This window comes from Megalobrama amblycephala, linkage group LG17 (genome assembly GCF_018812025.1).
Source record: "Megalobrama amblycephala isolate DHTTF-2021 linkage group LG17, ASM1881202v1, whole genome shotgun sequence".
Lineage (NCBI taxonomy): Eukaryota > Metazoa > Chordata > Actinopteri > Cypriniformes > Xenocyprididae > Megalobrama > Megalobrama amblycephala.
Genome location: NC_063060.1, coordinates 18,660,730 through 18,685,592, shown reverse-complemented (window position 1 = coordinate 18,685,592; position 24,863 = coordinate 18,660,730). Strand labels below are relative to the sequence as shown.

At 37.7% G+C, this 24,863-nt stretch overlaps 2 protein-coding genes across 6 annotated transcripts; one reads left to right on the top strand and one right to left on the bottom strand.

The window, feature by feature from the left end:
* Positions 1-1,279: 1,279 nt before the first annotated feature.
* LOC125250425 (glutamate-rich protein 6) lies at positions 1,280-9,734 on the bottom strand. Of its 2 annotated transcripts, none has more exons than XM_048162992.1 (11): positions 9,473-9,734; positions 9,129-9,187; positions 8,822-8,935; positions 8,641-8,733; positions 7,691-7,860; positions 7,421-7,494; positions 4,512-4,681; positions 4,345-4,427; positions 3,060-3,209; positions 2,131-2,353; positions 1,280-2,019 (listed from the first exon to the last, which is right to left on the bottom strand). In XM_048162992.1, exons 1-11 carry the CDS (start codon positions 9,501-9,503, stop codon positions 1,759-1,761), a joined length of 1,428 nt encoding a protein of 475 aa, XP_048018949.1. In that variant the 5' UTR covers positions 9,504-9,734; the 3' UTR covers positions 1,280-1,758. The 2 variants fall into 2 exon arrangements, with proteins under 2 accessions (XP_048018949.1, XP_048018950.1); XM_048162993.1 differs by having other exon boundaries at positions 8,822-8,932.
* Positions 9,735-10,920: 1,186 nt separating this feature from the next.
* On the top strand, positions 10,921-24,779 carry LOC125251453 (schwannomin-interacting protein 1-like). Of its 4 annotated transcripts, XM_048164475.1 has the most exons (10): positions 10,945-11,207; positions 11,340-11,489; positions 11,659-11,774; positions 11,868-12,071; positions 14,835-14,953; positions 20,140-20,257; positions 20,365-20,565; positions 20,716-20,839; positions 20,999-21,092; positions 24,118-24,779. In XM_048164475.1, the coding sequence occupies exons 1-10, from the start codon at positions 10,991-10,993 to the stop codon at positions 24,206-24,208; spliced, it is 1,434 nt and encodes a 477-aa protein (XP_048020432.1). In that variant the 5' UTR covers positions 10,945-10,990; the 3' UTR covers positions 24,209-24,779. The 4 variants fall into 4 exon arrangements, with proteins under 4 accessions (XP_048020429.1, XP_048020433.1, XP_048020432.1 ...); XM_048164477.1 differs by lacking the exons at positions 10,945-11,207; positions 11,340-11,489; positions 11,659-11,774; positions 11,868-12,071 and adding an exon at positions 13,592-13,753; XM_048164472.1 differs by lacking the exons at positions 14,835-14,953; positions 20,140-20,257; positions 20,365-20,565; ... (1 more) ...; positions 20,999-21,092; positions 24,118-24,779 and having other exon boundaries at positions 10,921-11,207; positions 11,868-13,386.
* The last annotated feature ends 84 nt before the right edge of the window (positions 24,780-24,863 follow it).

Here is a 24,863-nt window from a genome sequence, read left to right as displayed (position 1 = left end):
ATGAGGGTGAGTATTTAATGACTGAATTTTCATTTTTGGATGAACTAACCCTTTAAATTCTGTGAGTCCATATAATACAAGCAATTGGGCACCCAAATGTTGACGCTCTAAAAAGCACATACAGCCATTATAACAGCAATCCATACGAACCCAGTGGATGAATCAAAGTCTTCTAAAAAAAAAGATAGGTGTGTGTTTTTCTAATTATAAACCATTGCTTATGGCAAACTGTTGTACGCACGTTCAAGAGAGCGTCACATTTTTTGACAAACGCATTATGAAGCTTATTAAAGAAGTTATAGTCCTCTGCGCTTCTGTGATACATCAAAGTGAGCTTCACTACGTGCTCATGTCATTCAGATATAGTCAAATTAACGTGATGGCACGAGGGTAAGTAAATGATGAGAGAATTTTCATTTTTGGGTTTTACAGTCCCTTTTAAGGTGCCATAGAATTGAAAATTCAATTTACCTTGGCATAGTTGAATAACAAGAGTTCAGTACGTGGAAATGACATACAGTGAGTCTCAAACACCATTGTTTCCTCCTTCTTATGTAAATCTCATTTGTTTAAAAGACCTCTAAAAAAAGGCGAATCTCAACACTGACTGTTACGCAACAGTCGGGATCATTAATATGTACGCCCCCAACTTTTGCATATACCAGCTCATGTTCAAGGCATTACACAAGGGCAGCCAGTATTAACGTCTGGATCTGTGCACAGCTGAATCATCAGACATTATGCAGGTAAGCAAGCAAGGACAATATCGAAAAATGGCAGATGGAGCAATAATAACTGACATGATCCATGATATCATGATATTTTTAGTGATATTTGTAAATTGTCTTTCTAAATGTTTCGTTAGCATGTTACTAATGTACTGTTAAATGTGGTTAAAGTTACCATTGTTTCTTACTGTATTCATGGAGACAAGAGCAGTCCTTATTTTCATTTTTAAACACTTGCAGTCTGTATAATGCATAAACACAACTTCATTCTTTATAAATCTCTCCAACAGTGTGTAATGTTAGCTTTAGCCACGGAGCACTATCAAACTCATTCAGAATCAAATGTAAACTTCCAAATAAATACTATACTTACATATCTGCATATGCTGCATGACGAACACTTTGTACAATTTTGAGGGTTATATTAGCTGTGTGAACTTTGTTTATGCAATGTATTATAGAGTTGCGAGCTTGGGGGCGGGGAGCATGAGGATTTAAAGGGGAAGCACGCTGAATCCGCGCATTTATAATGATGCCCCAAAATAGGCAGTTAAAAAAATGAATAAAAAAAAAATCTATGGGGTATTTTGAGCTGAAACTTCACAGACACATTCAGGGGACACCTTAGACTTATATTACATCTTGTGAAAAAGCATTCTATGGCACCTTTAAGATATCCTTCTATAGTCATTTTTGATGGTAAACCTCTATTTATCATTAAGGTTGTCAAGGTATGGTCACATTTACCCATGTTTGGCATATTTTAGCAGGCAATTTAGCAGTCATTCCGAAAGGAATCCAAGCCATCAGAATTTCGAGTGAGTGCAAAAGATTTCCCCATATTTTGCAATGGGTTGAAGTTGTTCACGCAAATTTGCCACATTGGCCATAGCAAGCTTCTTGGTTTGAAAGTGACTTCTGTGTGAGCTGTGACTCAATCACAACACTATTTACAACAGAAAATGTAATTTTGCTAATGTGTCTGTACCTTTAGTCAAAGCAAGACTACTCTAGTATGTTTTGTGTCTGTTCAAGGATAGGCCTGCAGACAGCGCTGGACAAAGGCCTTGTCTGGCTCTTCCATTTGTACTCTGTGGCTCAGACTCCGCAGCCTTCGGACCAGCGAGTGAAGGAAAGGCGGAGGTCTGACCCGCAGATGTGTGGGGCTGGATGGGAAGGCTTGGCACTGCTGTAACCGTATCAGTGCCATGTGAAGGCCAACCCTGCATGCCAGAAGTACTAGTTCCTCTTTGCACATGAGGGGTTGAGGAGGTGTGTTGTGTTCTTTGGACTGTAAGCAAAGACATGGCAAACACAACATAAGTGTGACAAATCAAGAAAATGTCTTAAAACTAGCTAAAACTGGTGATCAGATTAAAAGACAAGACTTGTACTTTCTTACCGACTCACAGCTGCCTACTCTGAACCTGGCTTGCTGTCCTGAAGCAAGGAATGATACAAACACCAACTGTTGCCCAAGAACCCGAACCCCTATATTTCTGTTGAGCGACAGAAAAAGTGGTCTTAGGGGTGTTGGTGTTTGAGCCTGGTCTTTCCAGCTCCACGTTCTGATCCTCCTCCCACTCTCATCTAGACTCCGCCCACCCCAAGCATCCATACTCAACCTGCTCCACAGGAAACAAGAACAACATCACAGTAGATTCAGTCATTTGTATGTTCACAGTTCACTTAACTTGATAATGTAGCTCAAAGGTAAAGATATATAGTTAAGCTATATTTATAAGTTCAATTTATAAAGGGTTAGTTCACCCAAAAATAAAAAATTCTGTCACCATTTACTCTCACCCTCACGTCATTCCAAAGACTTTTGTTCATCTTCGGAACACAAATGAAGATATTTTTCCTTTTTGTCCATCTACTAAAAGTCCACGTAACCAAAACTTTCCCACATTAAGAAATACAAAAAGACATTTGAGTGTTTATAAGTTTACTATATTTGATGTGCTTTATGTATGCGTTGATCAATGATTATATATAATATGAATAAAAGCCTAAATTAATTATGTTCATCTTATAAAGCAATCACTTCTCTTTGGAAGACTTGTATTAAACCACTTGAATCATATTGGCTTTCCGAACATTTTGAAGTGTCAACATTTTGGTTGTGTGGACTTGCAGAGGAGAGACCAAAATCTTTCATTAAAAATATCTTCATTAGTATTTCGAAAATTAATGAAAGTCGTATGGATTTGGAACAACATAAGGGTGAGTAAATGATGACAGAATTTTCATTTTTGGGTGAACTAACCCTTTAAGGTTCCAGACATTCCCCTTCTCTGTTAGATCAGTGTAATAGCAATTCATCCATACCAAATGCTGCCTTTGCCATGGTAACAAGTGGCTTTGCCATTAGACTGAAAGAGGGCTCTGACTGGACAAAGAGTCAAGTCATCTTGTACGATACAGATCCTTTCCTTTTTACAGCTGAGAATGATCAGAGCCAAGTTTCCTGAAGGATAGCTATTGCCATGACAATAAGGACAAACAACTGCAACATATAACAAAGCAACTCATATTCAAATAACTTTAAAATAATCTTATCCATGTGTGGATGCAATAAGATATGCAAAGGTTTTTCATTACCAATGTCATTGAAAAAATCTACCCTATTTTATAATGATATATGATATATGATATACCAAACTCTTGCCCTTAGCCTACATTTGTGTACATTAAAATACTTATAGTGTCTTCTGTCTTTTAGTGAAATCTAAAGTCACACTTTAATCCCAAATATTACTTATTTACACCTGTAACCTATAAAGCCTAACATACGGAATAGTGAATTTGAAAAATGGAGAATATGGAGCTCACTTGAGGAAGAAAAAAACCCTCAATTTTGTTCAGAGGCACAAATTGAGCAAAAATATGCAATTTATGCAATTTAGTGCAGTTGCTGATATTTATGTGACCAAAAAATATGATGAAATTCTGAGCTTGTAATGTAAATCAATGATGCTTTATAACAGTTTGCAGACCACTTACATAAAATGCATATAAATATCAGTTGTCACTCTATATCTCCCAAAAATATGTCTTAGTTAGTATGATGATATTTAAATGCTTAGTTTTATTATCAATGTTTTATTGTGGAGGCAAAACATATATCATACATACATCCCTCAAAAGTCTGATGTATCATGTTTGATATTCACTTTTTAACATGATTTTTCTAAAAAAAAATTATGTTTGGATAATTAAGTAAACCCAAGTTTCTTTACTCCAGCAAGTGTTCATCTTGGAATATTACTAACTATATAAAAGTTATTTTTAGTCTACTTTATAAAAATTAGTAAAGAGTTCACAGCAAAAAGACACGTGTACCAAAACCTGAATGGGGACCTTTTTTTTTTTTTTTCATTTTCTTTTTTTTAATTGAACTAAAAGGTCTTTTACTTGCTAAAAATATAAACTCAATAAAACAAACAGATGGCAGAAGGCATGTAGTTGATTATGTACAACAGGTTTCTCATCATGTCGATCATTTAGAAGCCTTAGAATTTTGCATATCAAATATGATACGACCAAGCCACTTTCACACAGCTACTGCTTAAAAGGAACGACTTAGTATTTCAGAGTATAACCAAAAGGATACAAAACTTGTGCAGAACCATCTGGAAACGCAGTGAGGAATTTATTTCCATTTGAGTAGTACTTCTCCAAGAAACTTGAATTGTTCTGAAAAAAGAGACCAGATGTTTAGTTTAAGGAAGGACATTACAATACAGCATTCTAACAGAGTAAATAATTATGCCCAGTTACCTGGTGATGAGTTAAGCCAAACTCAACTGACCCCAGTACAGAAGACTCATCACATGGCCATTGTCCAGAGATCTCATCCACATGCTTGTACTCTTCAACTTTCCAAAAATCCTCTTTGGGTGCACAGTTAGACAGACGGAAACTGATGATTGTTTTATCATGAGACACATCTGAGGAGAGAAAGTGTTCATTTACCTCCTCAACATGCTGTCACTGAATGCTATCTCAGTAATATTTATCTCACACACATCCTTCAAAACTATTAAATTTACACTATGAGAAATAGCTGTTTGCAGTCAATCTAATTAAGTGGGTGTTATACATCTATTAAGTCTATTATGTCTAAGAGTTTGAGCAATACAAGATAAAGAACTCATACTAAGGGCTATCCACCTTATTCCTATGCCCCATGATGCTTTGTGTGAATTATGGGTGTAACTTTCGTTATGCTGTAAACAGTGAAAGGCTCCCTCTATGAATGCAATTAGGGCTGCACGATATATCGCCCTAAATGCAATAATAATTTTTTTTTTAAACTGGATACAATGAGATGAAATTATTAAAAGGACATTTAGTTACTTTACTTTACTTACTCAACAAGTTACTTTCAACAGACCATGAATAACCCCAAAAACATGATTCTTTCCACAGCACAATAACGAACAGGTTAAATTTCACTGCTGTAATATATATCTATTATGTAACACAACTTAATCAAAAATGTTCATTAACTCCAGCATTGCTTTCAATCGCTCGCGCTCCCACTTTCAAAACACTTTCAAATTCAAACACTTCCGTGTGCTTTCAAATGCTCCCATGTGTTGATCATTGTAGCCAATCACAGGCATATCCGATGAGCGCGTCAACACAATGGCCAATCAAAGATGTTTACGAATCCGCTCAACAGCGCTCAAAGCGTCACATTTTTAAAATTTCAGTACCGATAGGTACCGAAGTCGGTACTTTTGACAACACTAATATGCATGTTACATTATGCCCCCATAACCCGGAGCCAGGAGCAGGAGTAGCCAGGTAGGAACCCAAAGCACAGCCAGGATGATGGCCCACAGTGGAGTCGAGGGAGGGAGGAGCCATGGTGGAGTCTTGGCTGATGAAACCAGGTGGACAATGGACGGAGACAATGGAAGTGGAGACCCAGGCAGAGATGGACAGCAGATGGGACTGGGTTGTTCCTGGAAACTGAGATGGAGCCGTAGTGACGAGCGTCCAAGGTGGAGCCAGGGGCTAGAGGACTGAAGTGGAGTTGGTGGGACTGAGGACCAAGGTAGAACCAGAGGGAAAGCAGAGCCAGATGGAGCAGAAAGGGTAGAGAGACAGAGCACAGCAGATGGCTCGTAAGTCTGTGGAACAGGTGGGGTGACGTCTGACCAAAGTGGAGCCAGAAAAATGGGGGAGCCTGGTGAAGCCGCAAGGACGATGGTATAGCCAAGGATCCAAAGTGGAGCCGATAGGTCTACAGGCTGAGGTGGAGTGATGGGCAGCAGCTGGAGGATCCACTTGCCTGGGCGAAGCTGGAGACCTGAAGACCTGGCTGAAGAGAACCAGCTGAGGAACTGGCTGTTGGAAGGAAGTGGAAGAGGGAGGCTGAGTTGGATCTCTGGAGACACAGGAGACTTTGAGCTTAGTGGAATCAGCGGGAATGGAAGAAAAAGGGAAATAACCTCCAATTTTCCCAGAGGCCAGGCACAACTCATCCACAGCAGCGTGGTTGTGGGTGGTGCTTCCCTCCATGCCCTCGAACTCCACAAACAGCTCCACAGGAATGGATGATGTAGCCAGCTCACGCACCAGGTCAGGCTGTCTGTTGGGCTCAGGCTCCAAAGTGAAGGGAGGCTCGGGCTCAGTGTCTGCAGTGGGCTCAGGCATGAAGTACATGCTGGGCAGCGTGAGCAGCTGGCTGGGCTCTGGATGCAGCGTGGAGTCCACTGAAGAACTATGGGCGGCTGTTGCTGGAATGGGCATGGCATTTGTGGAGTGGACATCCTTCTCAACCTCCTCAACTGTAAGGGGGAGATCCAGTCATACAAAGTGCATATTCAAAGTATTAAAGTGAAAAGAGCACCTGGAATTTCCCAAAGGCAACAAGCAGACAGTCTTCGATGTGGCCCCATTCCAGCGAACTTGGAGGAGCAGTTAAAGGATGATCCACATAATCCTCCAGCGAACACCCCCTTTCATATAGGGACAGTAGCTAGTCCTCAGGGCTTTTTTTGGTGCTAGATCCATTTTTTTGTCAGTCTTGTGTTCTGTCACAGTGTGCAGGCAAAAGGAGGAAAATGATCTAATTGCAGCACTTTACTAATAAAAAAAAACAAAAAACAAAAAACTGAGGGCTACAAATACAGAGGTTAAACAATGGAACTAAATGAACAACAGGTGAACTTAATTAGTAATCAACTGGCACACAAAAGGAAACAAACACAGGCAAACAGAAATAGAACAGAATCAAAACAAAACAAAATATACATGTTGCAACCATTTGTGTGTGTGTGTGTGTGTGTGTGTGTGTGTGTGTGTGTGTGTGTGTGTGTTTATTTTTATATTATATTTCATATATTTTAGATGTAAAATTGTATCAACTTATTCACTGAAAAAGACCCAACTCACGATTCCTCTTGAAGAAGTCATGAATCAGACATCACTAAAACTAAACTAAATTTGTGTCTGTTCCCATGACTTTAGTAGTCTCGGAATACTGTCTTATACAAACCACTTTTGTGATATGGTGACTGTGTGCATGGAAAGGTACATTCTAGTCATGGGTGTAACAGGGAAGTAAATAATGCCAGAATTTTCATTTCTGGGTGTGAATTTTCATTGTTGTTACTTGTCCATTCATGGCCATATTGTCCAACACATGCCCTCACTCACATATTGTGGATACTCACTGTTCTTTGATACCAATAAACTGGATTGAGCAACTCTGTCATATCTCTGCATCTCTCTCTGCTGCTGTCTGAAACTAAACCAAACACAACACATTTCTTATAATTATCAATGTTGAAAACAGTTGTGCTGCTTTATATTTTTGTGGAAATCATTAGTTTTTTTTTTTCAGGATTCTTTGATGAATAGGAAAAAAGATCTAGAAATAGACAACTTTTCTAACATTATAAATGTCTTTACTGTCACTTTTGATCAATTTGATCAACACAAACCTGTGTTTTCCTCTTTCTTGTGCTTTATCTTGTAGCTCATTATTCTCATTGATGAATGGGTCATCTATTCCACCAGGTCTGTTAGGCTGTGCCTCAGAACGTCTCATAGACAGATGCTTTTCATGGACCACAATCTCAAACAACTCTCTGTAGTTCTCACAGCAGAAATCCTGAAGTCCAGTTAGACATTCATAGATTCAGGAAAAGTGTTGAGGCAATAAGAACAATGTTGGGGGTAACGCATTACAAGTAGCATGAGTTATGTAATCAGATTACTTTTTCCAACTAGTAAAGTAACACATTACTTTTAAATTTACAATCAAATATCAGAGTTACTCTTTCAAATTAGTAACGCAAGTTACTTTGTTTTCCCATTTATTGACTTCTCCTGTCCCCCTGTTGAGAGAAGTAAGTGCAGATGTGTTGTGTGTGGTTATTGTAGTTCTAGACTGAGCATTTACTCATCTCACTAGCACAAAAACAGATTCAGTATTCATCAACATGAATAAAAACAGAAATGCAAACAGAAATGCAAACCTGCAATAATTAAATATGTTAAATTACACAAATATACTTTGGCCTGGGGATGGACAGAGGCCAATGGGCAAATTTAGCCAGGATGCTGGGGTTACTTTCGTAGGAAATCCAAGGAATTTTTATGACCACAGAGAGTCAGAACCTCAGAACCTTTTTTGTTGTTATTAAAAAATAACAACAAAAGAGGTGGTTCAAGAGGCCAAGCTCTTGAACCATGAAGCAAGCCCAGTCCAGGTGAGAAAATGTAATGCAAAAGTAACGTAACATTACTTTCCATAAAAAGTAACTAAGTACCCCAAATTGTTACTTTTTTAGGGAGTAACACAATATTGAAACACATTATACTAAAGAGTAACTTCCCCCAATAGCGAATAAGAGTTTGTGCCGGCTATGTCCTTTCTCAAGAGACAAACCTCTCGTGTCTCTGCATATCCTGGATCCAGAGGAGGCCAAGCTCTTGAACCACAGAATTGACAGCATATTGGAGAGTCTCGTTGAGGTTGGGGCTGGATAAAAGACAAATTATTTATTCAAAATAATAATATTATAAGATGTTACACTTTTACAATGGCAGAGATCAAATTAATAGGCTACCTGATGACTGTAAATCCTCTCCTGGGACTCTCTTTTGTATCTTAGGAATCCTGGAAGCCCACGACAGAGATCTGGTGTGGATTCCAGTGTTTGGAAATACTCCTGCTCCATCTGCTGGACAGTACAGAAAATTGTGTGGCGAGACCATAAGGGTGAACTGGATAAGATAATATGCATTAATTTTTAAAACACTATTTAAAGTGGAACCCATTTTCTTGTTGTACTTAAATTCGTACACACAATAAAGAGATTTATAAGTGATGTGAAAAAGTACAAAAAGCTTTCAACATCTAGAAATGATTCTTACACAATCAATATAACTGAGGAGTGTTCCAATCTCTGAATCCATCACTGCAGAATCAGCATCTGATAATGTGAAAAGCAACTTGAATATGCACATTTATAGATTATAATTATGATCACTTCTACAGTAACTTTTGTGGGTCTGTTTAAAATATCCTATTTTTTTATCTCATTCGATTTTTTTAGCTCCTTGATATCACTTTGAAGAGTTGTAGAAAAAATTAAAAACCTTAAACAAAAGTCACTTTGTAAATGTACAAACCTAACTACAAAAATTAACAGGTTTCATCCAAAGAAACATTCAATTCTAAACAAAGTCCGCAAAAGATGATGAATTCACATTCTCACCTGGCTGGAAAGTTGTCTTTTGATTTTCCATATCGCATGGGTATTCCTGAGGTATGTTCACTAGTCCAGTGGACTGGACTAATTTTCACTTGCAGTTTATTGTATATACACACCATGTGTGAAAATTGATGTCAAAAATTATAAAGTCTGTCTAATAAAGTTTTATTCCCTTTTGTCACACTATGATCAAACCTGATGGAAGGAATGTTTAGACCATTTGGATTGTTCCACAGCAGTGCATTGAAGGCACGCACCCAGTTCAGTGTTGATGGTATCCATGGATATTTGAGAGCCCTTAGGGGAGTTGTCCAGCCTGTAATATCAAACTCTGTGGGGGACCATAGCGTTCAGACAGACCTGAGTGCCAAAACACAAGAAGCACATTTCTGGTGCATTTGTTTCTAAAGATCTTTGTTTCTAAAGAACTATATGAGAGTTTGGTTCCAAATATAAATCTATAAATTCATTTTGATTAATTTGAGTAAAAATGTGTTTTCTTTACTAAGAAAGCGGCAAGATGAAAACCACTATTTTATTTCTGTTTCAAACTTTCACATAGCATCTTTTGGTTATAAAAACATTAAAAATGCAAATCTAGGTTTTGATTTTCAAAGGTTTATTATAAAAACTGATTTTTTTTTTTTCCAAAATGCAATAAATTCATGACACGTTTTTTTCAAAATGCAATTAATCCATCAATATAAAAGTTATTTTTCATATTGAAAATACACAACAACGTAAATTGATTCACATATATACAGAGCCCCTAAAGGGACGTGGTGGTGGAAAAAAATTAGGAGGGAAGGAAATTTTAAGTGCTGGTGGACAAAAAAATTTGGGATGGGAGGAATTTTTGTCTTCAAATCTTTTGCTCTCCGACTGCGCTGTCCAAAAGCACGATGGGAAACGACTTGCTGACGACACAGCTTAAAGCTTATTGGTTTAAACAACCGTGACTTACTGATCTCTTTTAAAATGTTTGATTTTAAAACTCTAATACCATGATTTTATGTGTAGCCTATAAATTATGTGTGAATATTTCTAAACTCTCTGACAGTGCGATCTCTCTGTGGGTTATGTGATTGTTGTCATTTATAAAAAATAAAATAAAAACATCTATAATTAAAGTAAAAATGATTGATATACACATCTTTCGAATGAAAATAAATAACAAGTACTTTGGGTGTATTGTTCATTAAATTATGTTTATTTTCATATAAAAGCAACAGAACTTAAATTACATCCAGTTTATCAGCAACACAGCGCATGAGTGTGAATCCCGCAATATCCGCCTTTGATCTCGTAGGTGTCTGGTCCACTACGAGAACGTAGAACTGTCCGTTTTGCCTTCACTTTTTTTCTCTCCTCCCCTCACTGCAGCCGCCTACTCTCGGCTGAACTTCAGGCGAGGCAAGGCGCATCTCAAACAAGCCTAATTAGGAACAGGTGATTTTACTCTTGCGTGTTAATTTACACGTGCCTTAAAACAGCACGTCACTCGACCATGCGTGTAGCAGAATGGCGTATGGAAAAGTACAGGAAAAACTGTTAGTTAGTCTAAGTTTTTCAACATGCATTATTTTAATAGATTGCCTAAGTTTACTACCGTTATCTGGAACGCAAAAAGCAAAGAAAGAGAGTAAAATTATATCAGGACAACTCATGTCAGACCGAGAGGGATATAATGAGCTTTTGGCTGACTTGAAGTACCTCGGTGAAGACGACAGTGTTGCAGGTGTGCAATGACTGCTTGGTTTAATTTTATTATAAATTAAGTGAGTTTTGTCCAATGTAATGAAAGGGGAATTACACATGTAGAATTTGTAAAATCTGTCTCTTTGTTGGTGGAAAACATTAAAAATTTCAGAGCAGCAGAAGAAATCGATCATTGAAGGGCAACTAGTCAGTTCTTCTGAAGCAGCCTGGGATGCCATGTCTCCAAAGTTAAGGTGTGCTGATGATCTCATGAAGTTGCAACTTAGTGGTCCAGAAGTAGCACAAATTGAGCTTTGTCGAGGTAACCTGTGAGTTTGTTTACTAATGAAATTGATGCTAGCATAATATCTTGGTGTTTGTTTTTTCTTTTAGCTGTCCCACTCAGACTTGGTTTTTAATGTGAACTGCATCAATTCAAGAAAGAACTCCATGTGTTTAAGTCTTAATACCCTTTTTTATGTAAATCACAGATAATGGTGCGCCTGTTTCTCTCGCTGCGTTGCCGCCTCACTGTGGACGCACCTTTCCCACTTATGGAGGTATTGTCTATGCTACACCTTATGATGGATGTGGTGTCATGCAACAGGTATTTTTTTTCTTTTTTTTTTTTTTTCTCCATTTCACCTATTGTGAGCATGGAATAAGGAGGACCAACCTGGATGTTCATAATGTTTTTCAGGGAGGTAATTATGTGGTGCAGGTTCAATGGCAGGGAAACTCTGCAGTCATTTCTTGTCCTGTGATCTCTACAACTACAAATGAAACTTTCCTTGGACCTCATCCTCCTGCGTATCTGCAGATTCTACTGCCTCCCTCTCCTCCTGATACACTGAGTTCAGCAGCAGACACAACACCAGAACCGTCTACTCCTGAAACTGAACAGGTGAATAGCCTAACAGGTGAACAGCCTAAGCCCACATACCAAGAAGTGCTCAAACCTCAACCTCATGGGTACCCTCAAGCATTTCCGCAAAGATTTTGGCCTTACTACTTCTCTCATTACCATTATCCTGGCAAGGTTTATCCCACAGCTAAGCCAACAGAGTCAATTGCCCAAGCACCAACCCAGAAGCCTCAACTTCCAGGATATCCCCAAGTGTTTTGGCCGTTTTACCATAATGGCAAACCAAAGCCCCCAGAGAAACCAGTTCCAACCTCTATCCCCACCACGTCAGTTGCCCAAGCACCAACCCAGAAGCCTCAGCTTCCAGGATATCCCCAGGAGTTTTGGCCATATTACTATCATGGCAACCTAAAGCCCCCAGATAATCCAGTTCCAACCTCTATCCCCACCACGTCAGTTGCCCAAGCACCAACCCAGAAACCGCAACTTCCAGGATATCCCCAGGCGTTTTGGCCATATTACTATCATGGCAACCTAAAGCCCCCAGATAATCCAGTTCCAACCTCTATCCCCACCACGTCAGTTGCCCAAGCACCAACCCAGAAACCGCAACTTCCAGGATATCCCCAGGCGTTTTGGCCATATTACTATCATGGCAAACCAAAGCCCCCAGATAATCCAGTTCCAACCTCTATCCCCACCACTACATCAGTTGCCCAAGCACCAACCCAGAAGCCTCAACTTCTAAGATACCCCCAGTTGTTTTGGCCATATTACTACCCTCATTACCATCATGGCAAACCAAAGCCCTCAAAGAAACCTGCTCCAGTCATCCCCACCACCTCCCGATCAAGTTCGCCAACAACAACCCAGAAGCAACCCCCGATGTACCCTGGAGAAATATTTCCTCAGTATAATTATTACCCCAATTATCCTCTTTATTTCCAAGAGTTTTATCCACAATACCCAGTGCAGCCTCCCAAAACCCCTACCACAGCTGCTGAATGCAAACCATCAGGCAACCAGCCTCCCAATGAGCCACCCTATGTCTATATACCATCCAGTTCTACGCTTTATGAAAAAGACCCCTTTGCACTTCAATTTGTGGACTTTTCAGAGTTTGCTGACTCTTTCCCATGAGAATTTTAATATGTGAAGTCTGGGTACCTATTTAGAATTAGGTTGGTAATGCACTGCACATGGCTTTAAAAGACTGCTTCCTGCTTTAATGCTAATATAGGCTGAGTGTGTATGGAGTGACTGCATTGTGGTTCTTGCTCATAACATGCTGGTGTGCTTCATTCTGTCCCAGTTCTCTTTAATGTTTCAATAAATATGATCAAATATCCTTTCACTTTTTCCTTGTTTCAAAGTGATTGAATTATGAATTGGGTCAATGTGAATTTCCTCCATCTCCCCAATTTAATGGTGCCTTCTGGTGGGGAATTTTTTATTTTTTTCATTTTCTTGTGTGACTCTAGTGTGACACTGTCTAAAACATGGATCTAGTTGACGTCTTTAAGTTTCTGCATTTCATTGTGAGACGCTTGTGCTCTCCTTGCATGCTTGCTTGCGTTCTCCCTCCTCCCCCTCTTTCGTGTGTGTGTGTGTGATGCTGGTCTCAAGGGTGTAGCTCAGACACTGCAGTAGAAGGTAGGGCTTGGCTGCTGCACTATACAATGCATTGAAAGATGGTGCACCAGGAGAAATGTGTTTACCAGGTAAGACAGGTCTATACATCTTTTATAGTGTGGCAACTGTGCCTTTTTTATATAGTGTGCATATTTGTGAAGTCATTGTGTGTGTGTGTGAGGTGGCTTAAAGATTAAATGAAATTTGTTTTTTGATACTAAGAAAGGAATTGCATTCTGATTGATGGATGTTAAATTTTCTTGTAGATTTTAGTTCAATGATATGATCTAATCTGAAGGGGGGGGGGGAATGCCATGCTTCAATTGGGACCAGTTCCACCCATCCCACACAAGGTCGTATGCGTGTACATATGGATGGCTGTTTTTGCTTAGCATTGTCTGCTAATTTGATGCCAACATCTCGCCCACTAATAAAAGCAATCAAATTTAGTGGTTACCGTTTCTCAGAATGCACAGAAAACCTGCTTTACAGATTGCTAAAATTACGCAAGCTGAGCTATTGATGTTTCAGCTTTTCAAGTGCATCATGAATCAGCCGCTCTTCTACCCCATATATTCCTCCATCCAAATGTTAATCTCAATGGAACTGGTCTGCAATCAGCCTGAAAATAGAAAGTGAGTAATGTCTGTGGATATAGGAAGAGAAAGTTGTTCAATTTCACTCCAGAGATGAGTGCAAGGCATTCAAAATATAAAAATTAGTCATTCTGAGCACCAGTAGGAAACTGTGTTGCCATGGCAATGAACTCAGTGTAGTATGTACATCTGAGAGAGAATTATTCTTACCAATATAACATAATCAAAAACCTTCATGTGCATTGCCTCAAGTCTTGCTCCATTTTTTATTTTCTCTCTCTAATTTGCTGTTCGTTGAGGCAGGACTGAATTCCCCACAAGCACAAAATCAGAATTTATATTGTACCGTCCTATTCAAACTCCCATACCTATACCTTCACGTCCTTGAAATCTAGCATGGACACTTTAACCCAAGCATTAAATAGATGCTGTATGTATTAAAGCGGATGACATTTACTTTAAAATGCCTCATCAAATATTCCTGGTTGTGAGGTCTTCTGTGGCCTACTACATGTTGTGTGACTGCCAGTGCGTGTTCTCTTCATTTATTGAAGTCAACTGTGCTTCCACTCAGGCCCAGAGGAACGAGAGGGAGTCCATTAGGCAGAAGCTGGCCTTGGGCAGTTTCTATGACGACGGACCGGTTATCTTTACTGGCTGCAGCAAGAGCAGCAAAAACTGCCTGTCCTCACGGTCAGTTTGCGCTTGTGATCAGTGGCTTGATGTTGTGTCTTATATAATGTTGATTGTTTTTAGTGTACAACTGCATTGACTGGGAGGGTAAAGCTATACTGGTAAATAATGATGCCAACATTTTCAGATTTTTTAAATGGTTCTGCTGAGAATATTTTTGCTTTTATCTCATATGCTATTGGATGATGAAGCATTTTTTTTAATGTAGTGCTTAATACAATACAGATTGTTTCAAATAGCAGCTTCGCGTTTATAAACAGGAAAATAACAGTGTTTGTGTTTTAAAATTCATAAAGTTTAATTATTCAATTATGAAACAAGTTCAATTCTGCCATTATCCAGCTCAGGTCAACTCAAATTTAGTTCTAATCCGATAGGGTCATTGCAGTTAAATGACCGGATGTCCCATTTTTCATTTCATCTCCATTTTTAGTGTCCCAATTTCCTATGAAAAACTGTTTTGTCTCATCTTTCCTAAAATTTCTTTATAGCTAAGAGAAAGTCTTGTCACACGAGAATAGCCTAATCAAAGGTAGCGAATCATGTCGTAGTATATTTTGGGAAAACAAAATCACCATCCAATCACAATTGCCTATTGATAGTGAAGGCGGGATCTGGCGTCAGCGATAGAGAGAGGATATGTAAGGGATAGTTCACCCAAAAATGAAAATTCTGTCATTTATTTATCCTCAAGTTGTTCCAAACATATATGGATTTCTGGTAACACTTTATTTTAAACGTTACTACATGTACTTAGTATATTAACATTAAATTACAAGCATAATTACAAGTACTAACCCTAAACCTAACCATAACCCTAACTGTAATGTATTCAGTACTATGTAAGTACAATGTAACTGTCACCTTAAAATAAAGTGTAACCAGGGATGGGCAGTATTTCAGATACATGTATTTAAAATACGTATTTGAAATACAAAATACTATTTTGTATTTTGTATTTTAAAGCCTTTGGAAAAAATCTAATGTAATTTGTATTTAAATACATTTAAGACGAGTATTTTTGTATTTTCAAAATACTCAAAATACTTTGAGACAGTCAACCTCTTTATCAGGGTGTTGTTTTCATGCATCAACTAGTTCAGACCAGACACTGTTCTTTTCACACTGCATGACTATCTTGGCCAGCATTCAGTCGCTGCTGTGTTCAAACTGCACGATGGATCGGCGACAGAAGGTTTCACACTGCATGACTTTACAATAGGAAGAATCGCAGACAACTGTCTTGCACGCAAACTACTTTTCACAACCAAAAACACGCGAGATGTGACAAGGAAACAACGCGATATCACGCGTGCAAGACCGGAGTTGTTATTATTATTATTATTAAAAACGGTAGCCCGCAAGAAGCTTGCAATACGAATTGCCTGTGTGCTGATTTGCAGCGAAAACAAGAAAAATAAAAGAAGAATATGGAGGAGGAAATGGTTGAGGAGACTGTGGATTGTGTGTTGGAGGTAAATAAATAACTTTTCAATGTGCTGCTGTTGGATGGTCAAGCAAATGTTTGTGCTTTGGTTCTGTTTGATATAATTGTAATGTTTGTGTGTACAAAGCCATGCTTGCTGATGTTGTGGTCTATAACTCCTCCCCGAACTCCCCGCTGCTCTGTATCTTGCTCTCTCATTGGCTGTCGGTCATTGCCGATGTAGTTTTCAGTCAGAACACTTTTCACACTGCAGGATTTTGAATCGCCGACAGGTCCAGATATTTAGCATGTCAAATATCTCACGGGCGTCGGCGATCGCGTCTTTGCTCTTTCACACTGCGTGATTGTCACTCGCGTGAACGAGCACCGATTTGCCTGTGATTTCGGGCATTTGTCGGCGATTTCTCAAAACCTGTCGGCGAGCCAAAATCGGGGCTAAAATCGTGCAGTCTGAACTCGGCTTTATACTATGTTAAACACCCGTCTCGTGAGAAGTTTGTGAATAAATGGATTTCTTTACATGTAAACTGATTAGGTTGTAGGTCATTTTGACGACACATGTGAAAAAGTTTTTAGTACACTTCTTAAACCCTACCCAAATAATCAAGTTAAACCCAGTAAACTTGAAATTGTGACTTGAGACATTAGAACAAAACATATTAATATGATAACATATGTATAACACTAAATTGAACAATACTGTGTTATATATGTTTTTTAATTAATTAATTATTTTATTTCAATTAACGATTGTATTAAACACCGACCATTACTTTATTCATTATTTCTGCTATGCAGGCTCATTTTGTAAATGTAATCATTTTAAATTTTACAAACATGGTGCTTTATGTAAATGTAACTGGACACATTTCCAAATTGTGATTGTGTTTACCCATCTATAATGTTTGTTTATGTAGAGACTAAATAATTAGGTTAATCATTGTCTGTCTCCATCAGTTTAGTGTAGTAATTGTGTGCATTTGTGATGACAATGATGAAAGATACACTACACTTTTAGTTTTATTGTTCATCAAAAAAAGTGCCAAATGATTTCTAATTAAAAAAAAAATATTTTAGATAAACTTTATATTTTCTAATTATGTATATAGAAACAAATAAACTTTACATTAAATAAATATAAAAGTTACTATACTACTTGCATAAAAAAAAAAAAAAGCATAAAAAAAGTTTGAAATTCAGTTTTTGCTGTGGTATCAAAACTGATATTGATAATTGAGAAACCATGCCATATATTGTTACTGTGAAGTAAAATTAAGATTTTGGTCATATCACCCATCCCTATTCTTTGCTATATAGCAGAAAAGGTTCCCACAGTTTTACAGTTTTTTTTTTTTTTTTTTTTTTTTTTTTTTTTTTAATAGTGTTCACCATAAGTAATAGACTACATTGTAACCTTGTCAGAAGTAAGTATATAAATGGCTGCTATTTTGCACTACATACGTTTATTTGTAATTACCAGCAAGGAAGCAAGCACTTAAGAAAGAGAGAGAGAGAGAATGACAGAGAGAGAATGACAGAGAGTGCAGAAATGAAGTAAGGAATTAAAAGTCAGTAGGCCTATGTAGTTTCTTAATTCACTGTGACTATTTATAATTAGCTTAACAAATTACACATTGTCACATTGGCTTTTAATGATGGTGATAAAACATAATAAAAGTTAAAAATTATTTTTCTTTTGTAGTTTTTTATTTCCTACAGGGCAGGGGAAGGGAAGAGGTATATAAAATTAAAATGAAAGTTTCTAAGTAGTTGCACACATCTAAATGCTTTTTGGCATTCAGAATAGGCCCAGACAGATTTCAGCCTAATAGGGATACCTGCACTGAATCTTCAATTTCACATGTATTTTGTGTATTTTCAAAATACAAAATACTGTATTTGTATTTAAATACATTTTCCCACACAGTATTTTGTATTTGTATTTAAATACATTTTTCCACACAGTATTTTGTATTTGTATTTTAAATACATTTCCATGTATTTATGCCCATCTCTGAGTGTAACCGAATTTCTTTTTTATGCTTAACACAAAGAATATGGAGTAACCAAAGAAGAATATGGGTAACCAAACAGTTAATGGGCCCCATTGACTTCCATACTATTTAAAAAAAAAAAAAAATACTATGAAAGTTGTGTTCAGCAGAAGAAAGAAACTCATGCAGGACTCATTTGGAACAACTTGAGGGTGAGAAAATTATGAAGCAATTTTTATTTTTGTGTGAACTATCCATTTAAGCCAGACACAAAGATGTCAAAAAAGGTGTGTGTTTTAAGAGAATCTATAGTTAATAAACTGTATTAATGAATGAAATGTTCAAGGTGTCTGAATAAATTTAGGTTTGACTGTACATAGTTATGTACTATCTGTACAATTATAAATATTAGAGCTTTCTCTTAAGTCAGAAACCTCTAATCTATCACTTATTATGATATACATATATATATATATATATATATATATATATATATATGTATATTTTTTAATCAGTGGGGCCCATTGTCATAATTTCACCACAAATCCATGGGCTGGCCATATTTGGTGATGTGGAAGCTGCTGCTTTTCTCAGTTTGCAACTAGGTTCAAGAAGATTCCTAGAAAGCTAAGCAAAAGAAAGTCCAAAGAGAGTTGAAATTAAACAGAATGAGCATGTTTCCCCTCTATACTTTTTATCTTTCTTTACCTTAACTTTACAAGAGGTAACGCTGATTCAGTCTCATTCCAGTCTATGAGAAAACTCTGCCAATGAAGCCTTCAACTGTAATTTTAGAATTACTTGAAGACTGCAGTCAGTATTTTCTTAGAATACTATTAACCACAAGATTCTCTTGCAGTTGAAGAGGAAAGTCAACACACAGCTTTCTGTGGGAAGTGTGTTTTACTGTGGTTCACAGACACTACAAATAGAACTTTCACTTTTCTCTGTTCAGTTTTAAATGCTATCTGAAGTTTTTATACTTCACAGTTTTTGTTCTTTCTTTAAGTTGTTCCTGCTATGTGACTAAAAGATTTTTTTTTTCTTTTTTTCCTCACATGACACAGATTACCAGTTGAAATGCATTCCAAAGAGCACAATTTAAGACTTTGGATGATGTATTTCACACAACTACAAAATATGAAAAAACAGGAAAAACCTGCATGCCTGATGAAGATCATACGATCGAAACGTTGCTAATAAAGAACTTTTTTACTGTTTTGCAAGTTGATAGTGTGTGGGATTTTCCTGTTTTTCGTATTTTGACTCTATACCAGTCTTTTTTCCTACGCACCTATCTAGTACCTACAGGTGTGCGACGCTAATTGATCATTGATTGACACAACTACAAAATAAAATATAAGTTTTACATACTAAACATTGAATAAAATGACAATAAGCTGCATTGTTGCAAATCAGTAATGTAAATGAAATCTTTAAAATTATAATATATCTCTCCTCGTCTCTTTACTGCCAAGTGTTCTCATTTCCGCTTATTTTTTTTAGGCAAAAACAGTCCGAATAAACAAATCTTAATTAATTGCAGTGAAATAATAATATAAAGAATAATATAAAAATAAAAAAATAAAAAAAATACAATTAAATTAAATTCTAAATTTTATATAAAATAATAAAAAATGTAAGTTTCAACCAGTGTCCATGTCTGTTTTGTGCTATGGGGTTCTCCAAAATGTACACCCGCTGAACATTTCTAACACACTTCATCTTTTCTCGCTGCATTATAGGCTTCAGAATGGGGTGAATCTACAGATGTGCTTTGTGAATGACAGCAGCAGTGACAGGGACAGTGATGCAGAGGACAGCAGAACAGAGACCAGCCTGGACACCCCATTGTCACCTATGGTATACGACATCATGAAAGTCTATTAAACAAAGTTGTTCTGCATTTTGAAACTGAAACTTTTGCAACTTAAAGAAGTTTTTTTCTCTCTCTATCTGTCTTCCTATAGAGTAAACAGAGTTCATCTCTGTCTGACCGGGATACAGGAGAGGAAGACCTGGACACAGAGGATTCAGAATTCTGGCGGCTACAGCGGCGGCTGCAGGAGGAGGCGCGTGTGGCTCTAGCTTTGGCCCGTCCCATGGCCCGCATGCAGGTGGAGGTGGAGAGACAGATTCAGCTACACCGCAGGTCCCCCGTGGCAGACCTGGTCAGTGAGACAAATGTCCAAGAATAGTCAAAGCTTATTTTATCCTCGCTTTAGTTTTCAAAAGGAATTTCATTTAACCTCAGAGCATTAACTAATAAGAAAAAAAACACAATACATTAAACTTGACTCAAATTTGTCCATGTGCTATAGTTACCACATCTGCCACACATCAGTGAGAGTCTAATGAAGAGGAGTCTGAGGCCTGTGGACCTGAGGGACATGAGTCTTGGTCAGTTACAGGTCATCACCAATGACCTGCACTCTCAAATTCAAGGTAAAGACAGGAGACAGAAATATTCAAAATAAGCAGTTTAACATTCCATTATTTATTTATTTATATTTTATCTAATCGATAACAGTGGAAGACAAACATAATTCATTGTGGTAATGGCACATTATAATTAAGTTGATATGACTAGTAATTGCATTGCAGGTCTGAATGAGGAGCTGGTTCAGCTGTTGCTCATGAGAGATGAACTACACATGGAGCAGGATGCCATGCTGGTAGATGTGGAGGATCTAACCAGGTTAGGCCTGTAACCCAATCAAAACGTGAACTTAAAATGCCCCTATTATGCTATTTTAAAGGGATAGTTCACCCAAAAATGAAAATTTGATGTTTATCTGCTTACCCCCAGGGCATCCAAGATGTAGGTGACTTTGTTTCTTCAGTTGAACACAAATGATGATTTTTAACTCCAACCGTTGCCGTCTGTCAGTCTTATAATGCGAGTGAATGGGAACAATTTATAAGAGTCAAAAAATATGCATAGACAAATTCAAATTAAACCCTGCGGCTCGTGATGACACATTGATGTCTTAAGACACGAAACGATCGGTTTGTGTGAGAAACCGAACAGTATTTATATAATTTTTTACCTGTAAAACACCACTATGTCCAACTGCGTTCAGCACTCGGTTAATGATGTCTGATCGCGCTCTGACAACGGAAGTGATGTCTAGCTCTCATTGAAGTATAAGCGCGAGACATCACTGCCATTGTCAGAGCAAGATCAGACATCACCAAGCGAGTGCTGAACGCAGTTGGACATAGTGGTGTTTTAAAGGTAAAAAATGATATAAATACTGTTCGTTTTCTCGCACAAACCGATCGTTTCGTGTCTTAGGACATCAATGTGCCATCACGAGCCGCAGGGTTTAATTTGGATTCGTCTGTGCATGTTTATTGACTCTTATAGATTGTGTGACCATTGACTCGCATTATAAGACTGACAGACGGCAACGGTTCGAGTTAAAAATCATAATTTGTGTTCAACTGTTGAAACAAAGTCACCTACATCTTGGATGTCCTGGGGGTAAGCAGATAAACATCAAATTTTCATTTTTGGGTGAACTATCCCTTTAAAGGTTCCCAATTTTGTTTTGGAGGTCTCCTACAATTGGTTTACATGCATCCAAGGCAAAAAAATATATAAAAACCTTTAGTTGTCTATAATATACACTGCAGCATCACCTCTTTTCTCACAGTGTCTGAAATGGCTTGATAAAGGATTCAGTCTCTTTAAACCCCTCCTTTCCGCAAGTCTACTCTACTTTGATTGGTCCGATGGCTTAGTCTGTTGTGATTGGTCTACCGCTTACAGCACGTATCAGAAACGAAATGCCTATTACCGTATCTGAATTTCAGCTCTTCCTCAGCACTTGATACACAGTGATACAAACAGGAACAATGCTGTTGGTTTTACAGTATCAATTCCAGCGTGAGTCCTTGTCTTTTGGAAGGGTGGTAAAGTGGGATTGCAGCGCTGAAAACAGCGTCTTCTCGACATGTCGACAACACGAACCAAACTATTCCAGGCCTCAGCTACAACTACAGTGTCTGAGGGTGGGTCAAAGTAGTCATTGTTTGCGAGCAGCTAATGATTATGCAAATTTGTTGCAAACCTATGTAGGTTCGAGCAGGAAGTAAGACTGGAATTACTGTTCCAGCAGTTCAGACAGTGTTCTTTCTTTTGGGAGACAATAACTCCATTTATCTGCCCTATGATCTTTGAAACTTTGCAGACCTTTTTTAGTTCACATTCAAATGAAAATTACCCCAAGCTTTATTTGCTTTAGGTGTATATGACTTTCTTCTTTCTGATGAACACAATCAGAGATATTTATAAATATCCTGACGCATCCGAGCTTCATAATGGCAGTTAGCGGGATCAACAAGTATGAGCTGAAGAAAGTACCTTCATCCACATTCATCCATTATAAACGTGTACTCCACACAGCTCCGGAGGGTTAAAGGGTTAGTTCACCCAAAAATGAAAATGTCATTTATTACTCATCCTCATGTCGTTCTACAGCCGTAAGACCTTCGTTCATCTTCCGAACACAAATTAAGATATTGTTGATGAAATCTGATGGCTCCATAAAGGTGCTAAAAACATATTTTAAACAGTTCATGTGAGTTCAGTGGTTCTTTCTTAATATTATTACGTCAAGAATACTTTTTGTGTGCCAAAAAACAAAATAAAGACTTTAACAATATCTATATGGGCCGATATCAAAACACTGCTTCGGAGCTTTACGAATCGAATCAGTGAATCGGAGCATGATTTCAGCAGTTTAGTAATTTCATAGAAGATCTGAATCACTAATTTGAAACAAAAGATTCATAAAGCTCAGAAGCTTCATGAAGCAGTGTTTTGAAATCGGCCCATATAGATATTGTTTTAAAGTCATTATTTTGTTTTTTGGCGCTGAAAAAGTATTCTTGTTGCCATCAGATTTCATCAACAATATCATAATATGTGTTCTGAAGATGAATTAAGGTCATATGGGTGTAGAACGACATGAGGGTTAGTAATAAATGACATTATTTTTGTTTTTGGGTGAACTAACCCTTTAATTTAATTTTAAGGCCTTCTGAAGTGAAGTGATGCGTTTGTGTAAAAAAAAAAAAAAACCATATTTAACAAGTTATGAAGTAAAATATCTAGCTTCCACCAGACCGTCTTCTGTATTACACTTACTAAAAAAACGGAACTGGCGTCGCGTCAGTTAAGCTTTTTCCGTAAGTTAATAGGGAAGGCGTAGGATGTAGCGTAAGCTTTTTGAACGGCGAGAGTTTTACATTTTCTTCGTAAGTTGAATACAGAAGGCGATCTGGCGGAAGCCAGATATTTTACTTAATAACTTGATAAATATGGATATTTTTCTTCCACAAATGCATCGCTTCACTTCAGAAGGCCTTTATTAACCCCCCCGGAGCTGTGTGGAGTGATGGATAAATGTGGATGGAGGCACTCTTTCTTCAGCTCATACTCGTTGATACTGTTCACTGTCATTATAAAGCTTGGATGTGTCAGGATATTTATTTATATTTCTCAGATTGTGTTCATCAGAAAGGAGAAATTCATATACACCTAGGATGGCTTGAGGGGGAGTAAAGCTTGGGCTAATTTTCATTTGAAAGTGAACTAATCCTTTAATATCCAGAAAAAAAAAGCATAATAGGGGTGCTTTAAATTAGAACCTACAATAAGTTTTTGATGAAATGACATCATTAAATTACATCTTTTCTTTCATGTTTTTGAACAGACATGCACATAGCCAGCAGAGGCACATGATGGAGAAGTCTCTGGCAAAAGGCAAAGCAGTTTGCCACGGTCGCTGTGATTCTCCATTTTGAGGCAAACAGCACAGGGTCCGATCACTTGTGTTTCACTATATTATGAAGCAGTGTGCTCACTATAGATCCCTTTTTCAACTAAATGTGTGTGTTTTTGCCTATGTTAAGCTTTGTGTGGATGTATGTTAATTTTACATGCTGTAAGTGTTCATGCATGCCCGCACCTTAGCTGAGGGTTACACACTCACTTTTGAGAAAGTCCTGTTGATCCTTCATAATGTATAAACACAGAAAGAATCATACAACATGAATCAATCGCTGACAGGCTGGATCTTTTCCTGTGCAGAGTGTCTGCTGGTTTCTTGATGAATACTAGATGACTCCATATGGACCTTTATGGGAAACAACTATGGGCTAGTTCACCAACGATTAAATGATTTTGTCATCATTTACTCACCCTCATGTCGTTCCAAACCTGTTTTTGTCCGTACATGTCACAGCTTGATTCCAAAATGGAAAAAAATTAATAAATTATCACAATTCTTACATTTTTTCTTGCGACTGATAGTTTATATCTCACAATTCAGACTTTTTTCTCACATTTGCGAGAACTGCGATATATAAACTCGCAATTGTGAGAAAATTCAGAATTGTGAATTGCAAGTTACACTGTAAAAAGTAATACGTTGTATCTACTCAAAATTTTGGCAACAGA

Coding starts and splice junctions, on each gene's coding strand:
- LOC125250425 (XM_048162992.1), bottom strand. CDS start 9,503: ATGGAAAATCAAAAGACAACTTTCCAGCCAG. Junction 9,188..9,472: donor AAAGACAACTTTCCAGCCAG/GTGAGAATGTGA, acceptor TCACATTATCAG/ATGCTGATTCTGCAGTGATG. Junction 3,210..4,344: donor GATGGTTCTGCACAAGTTTT/GTATCCTTTTGG, acceptor TCATGGCAATAG/CTATCCTTCAGGAAACTTGG.
- LOC125251453 (XM_048164472.1), top strand. CDS start 10,991: ATGGCGTATGGAAAAGTACAGGAAAAACTGTTAGTTAGTCTAAGTTTT. Junction 11,208..11,339: donor TGAAGACGACAGTGTTGCAG/GTGTGCAATGAC, acceptor TAAAAATTTCAG/AGCAGCAGAAGAAATCGATC. Junction 11,490..11,658: donor ACAAATTGAGCTTTGTCGAG/GTAACCTGTGAG, acceptor TGTAAATCACAG/ATAATGGTGCGCCTGTTTCT.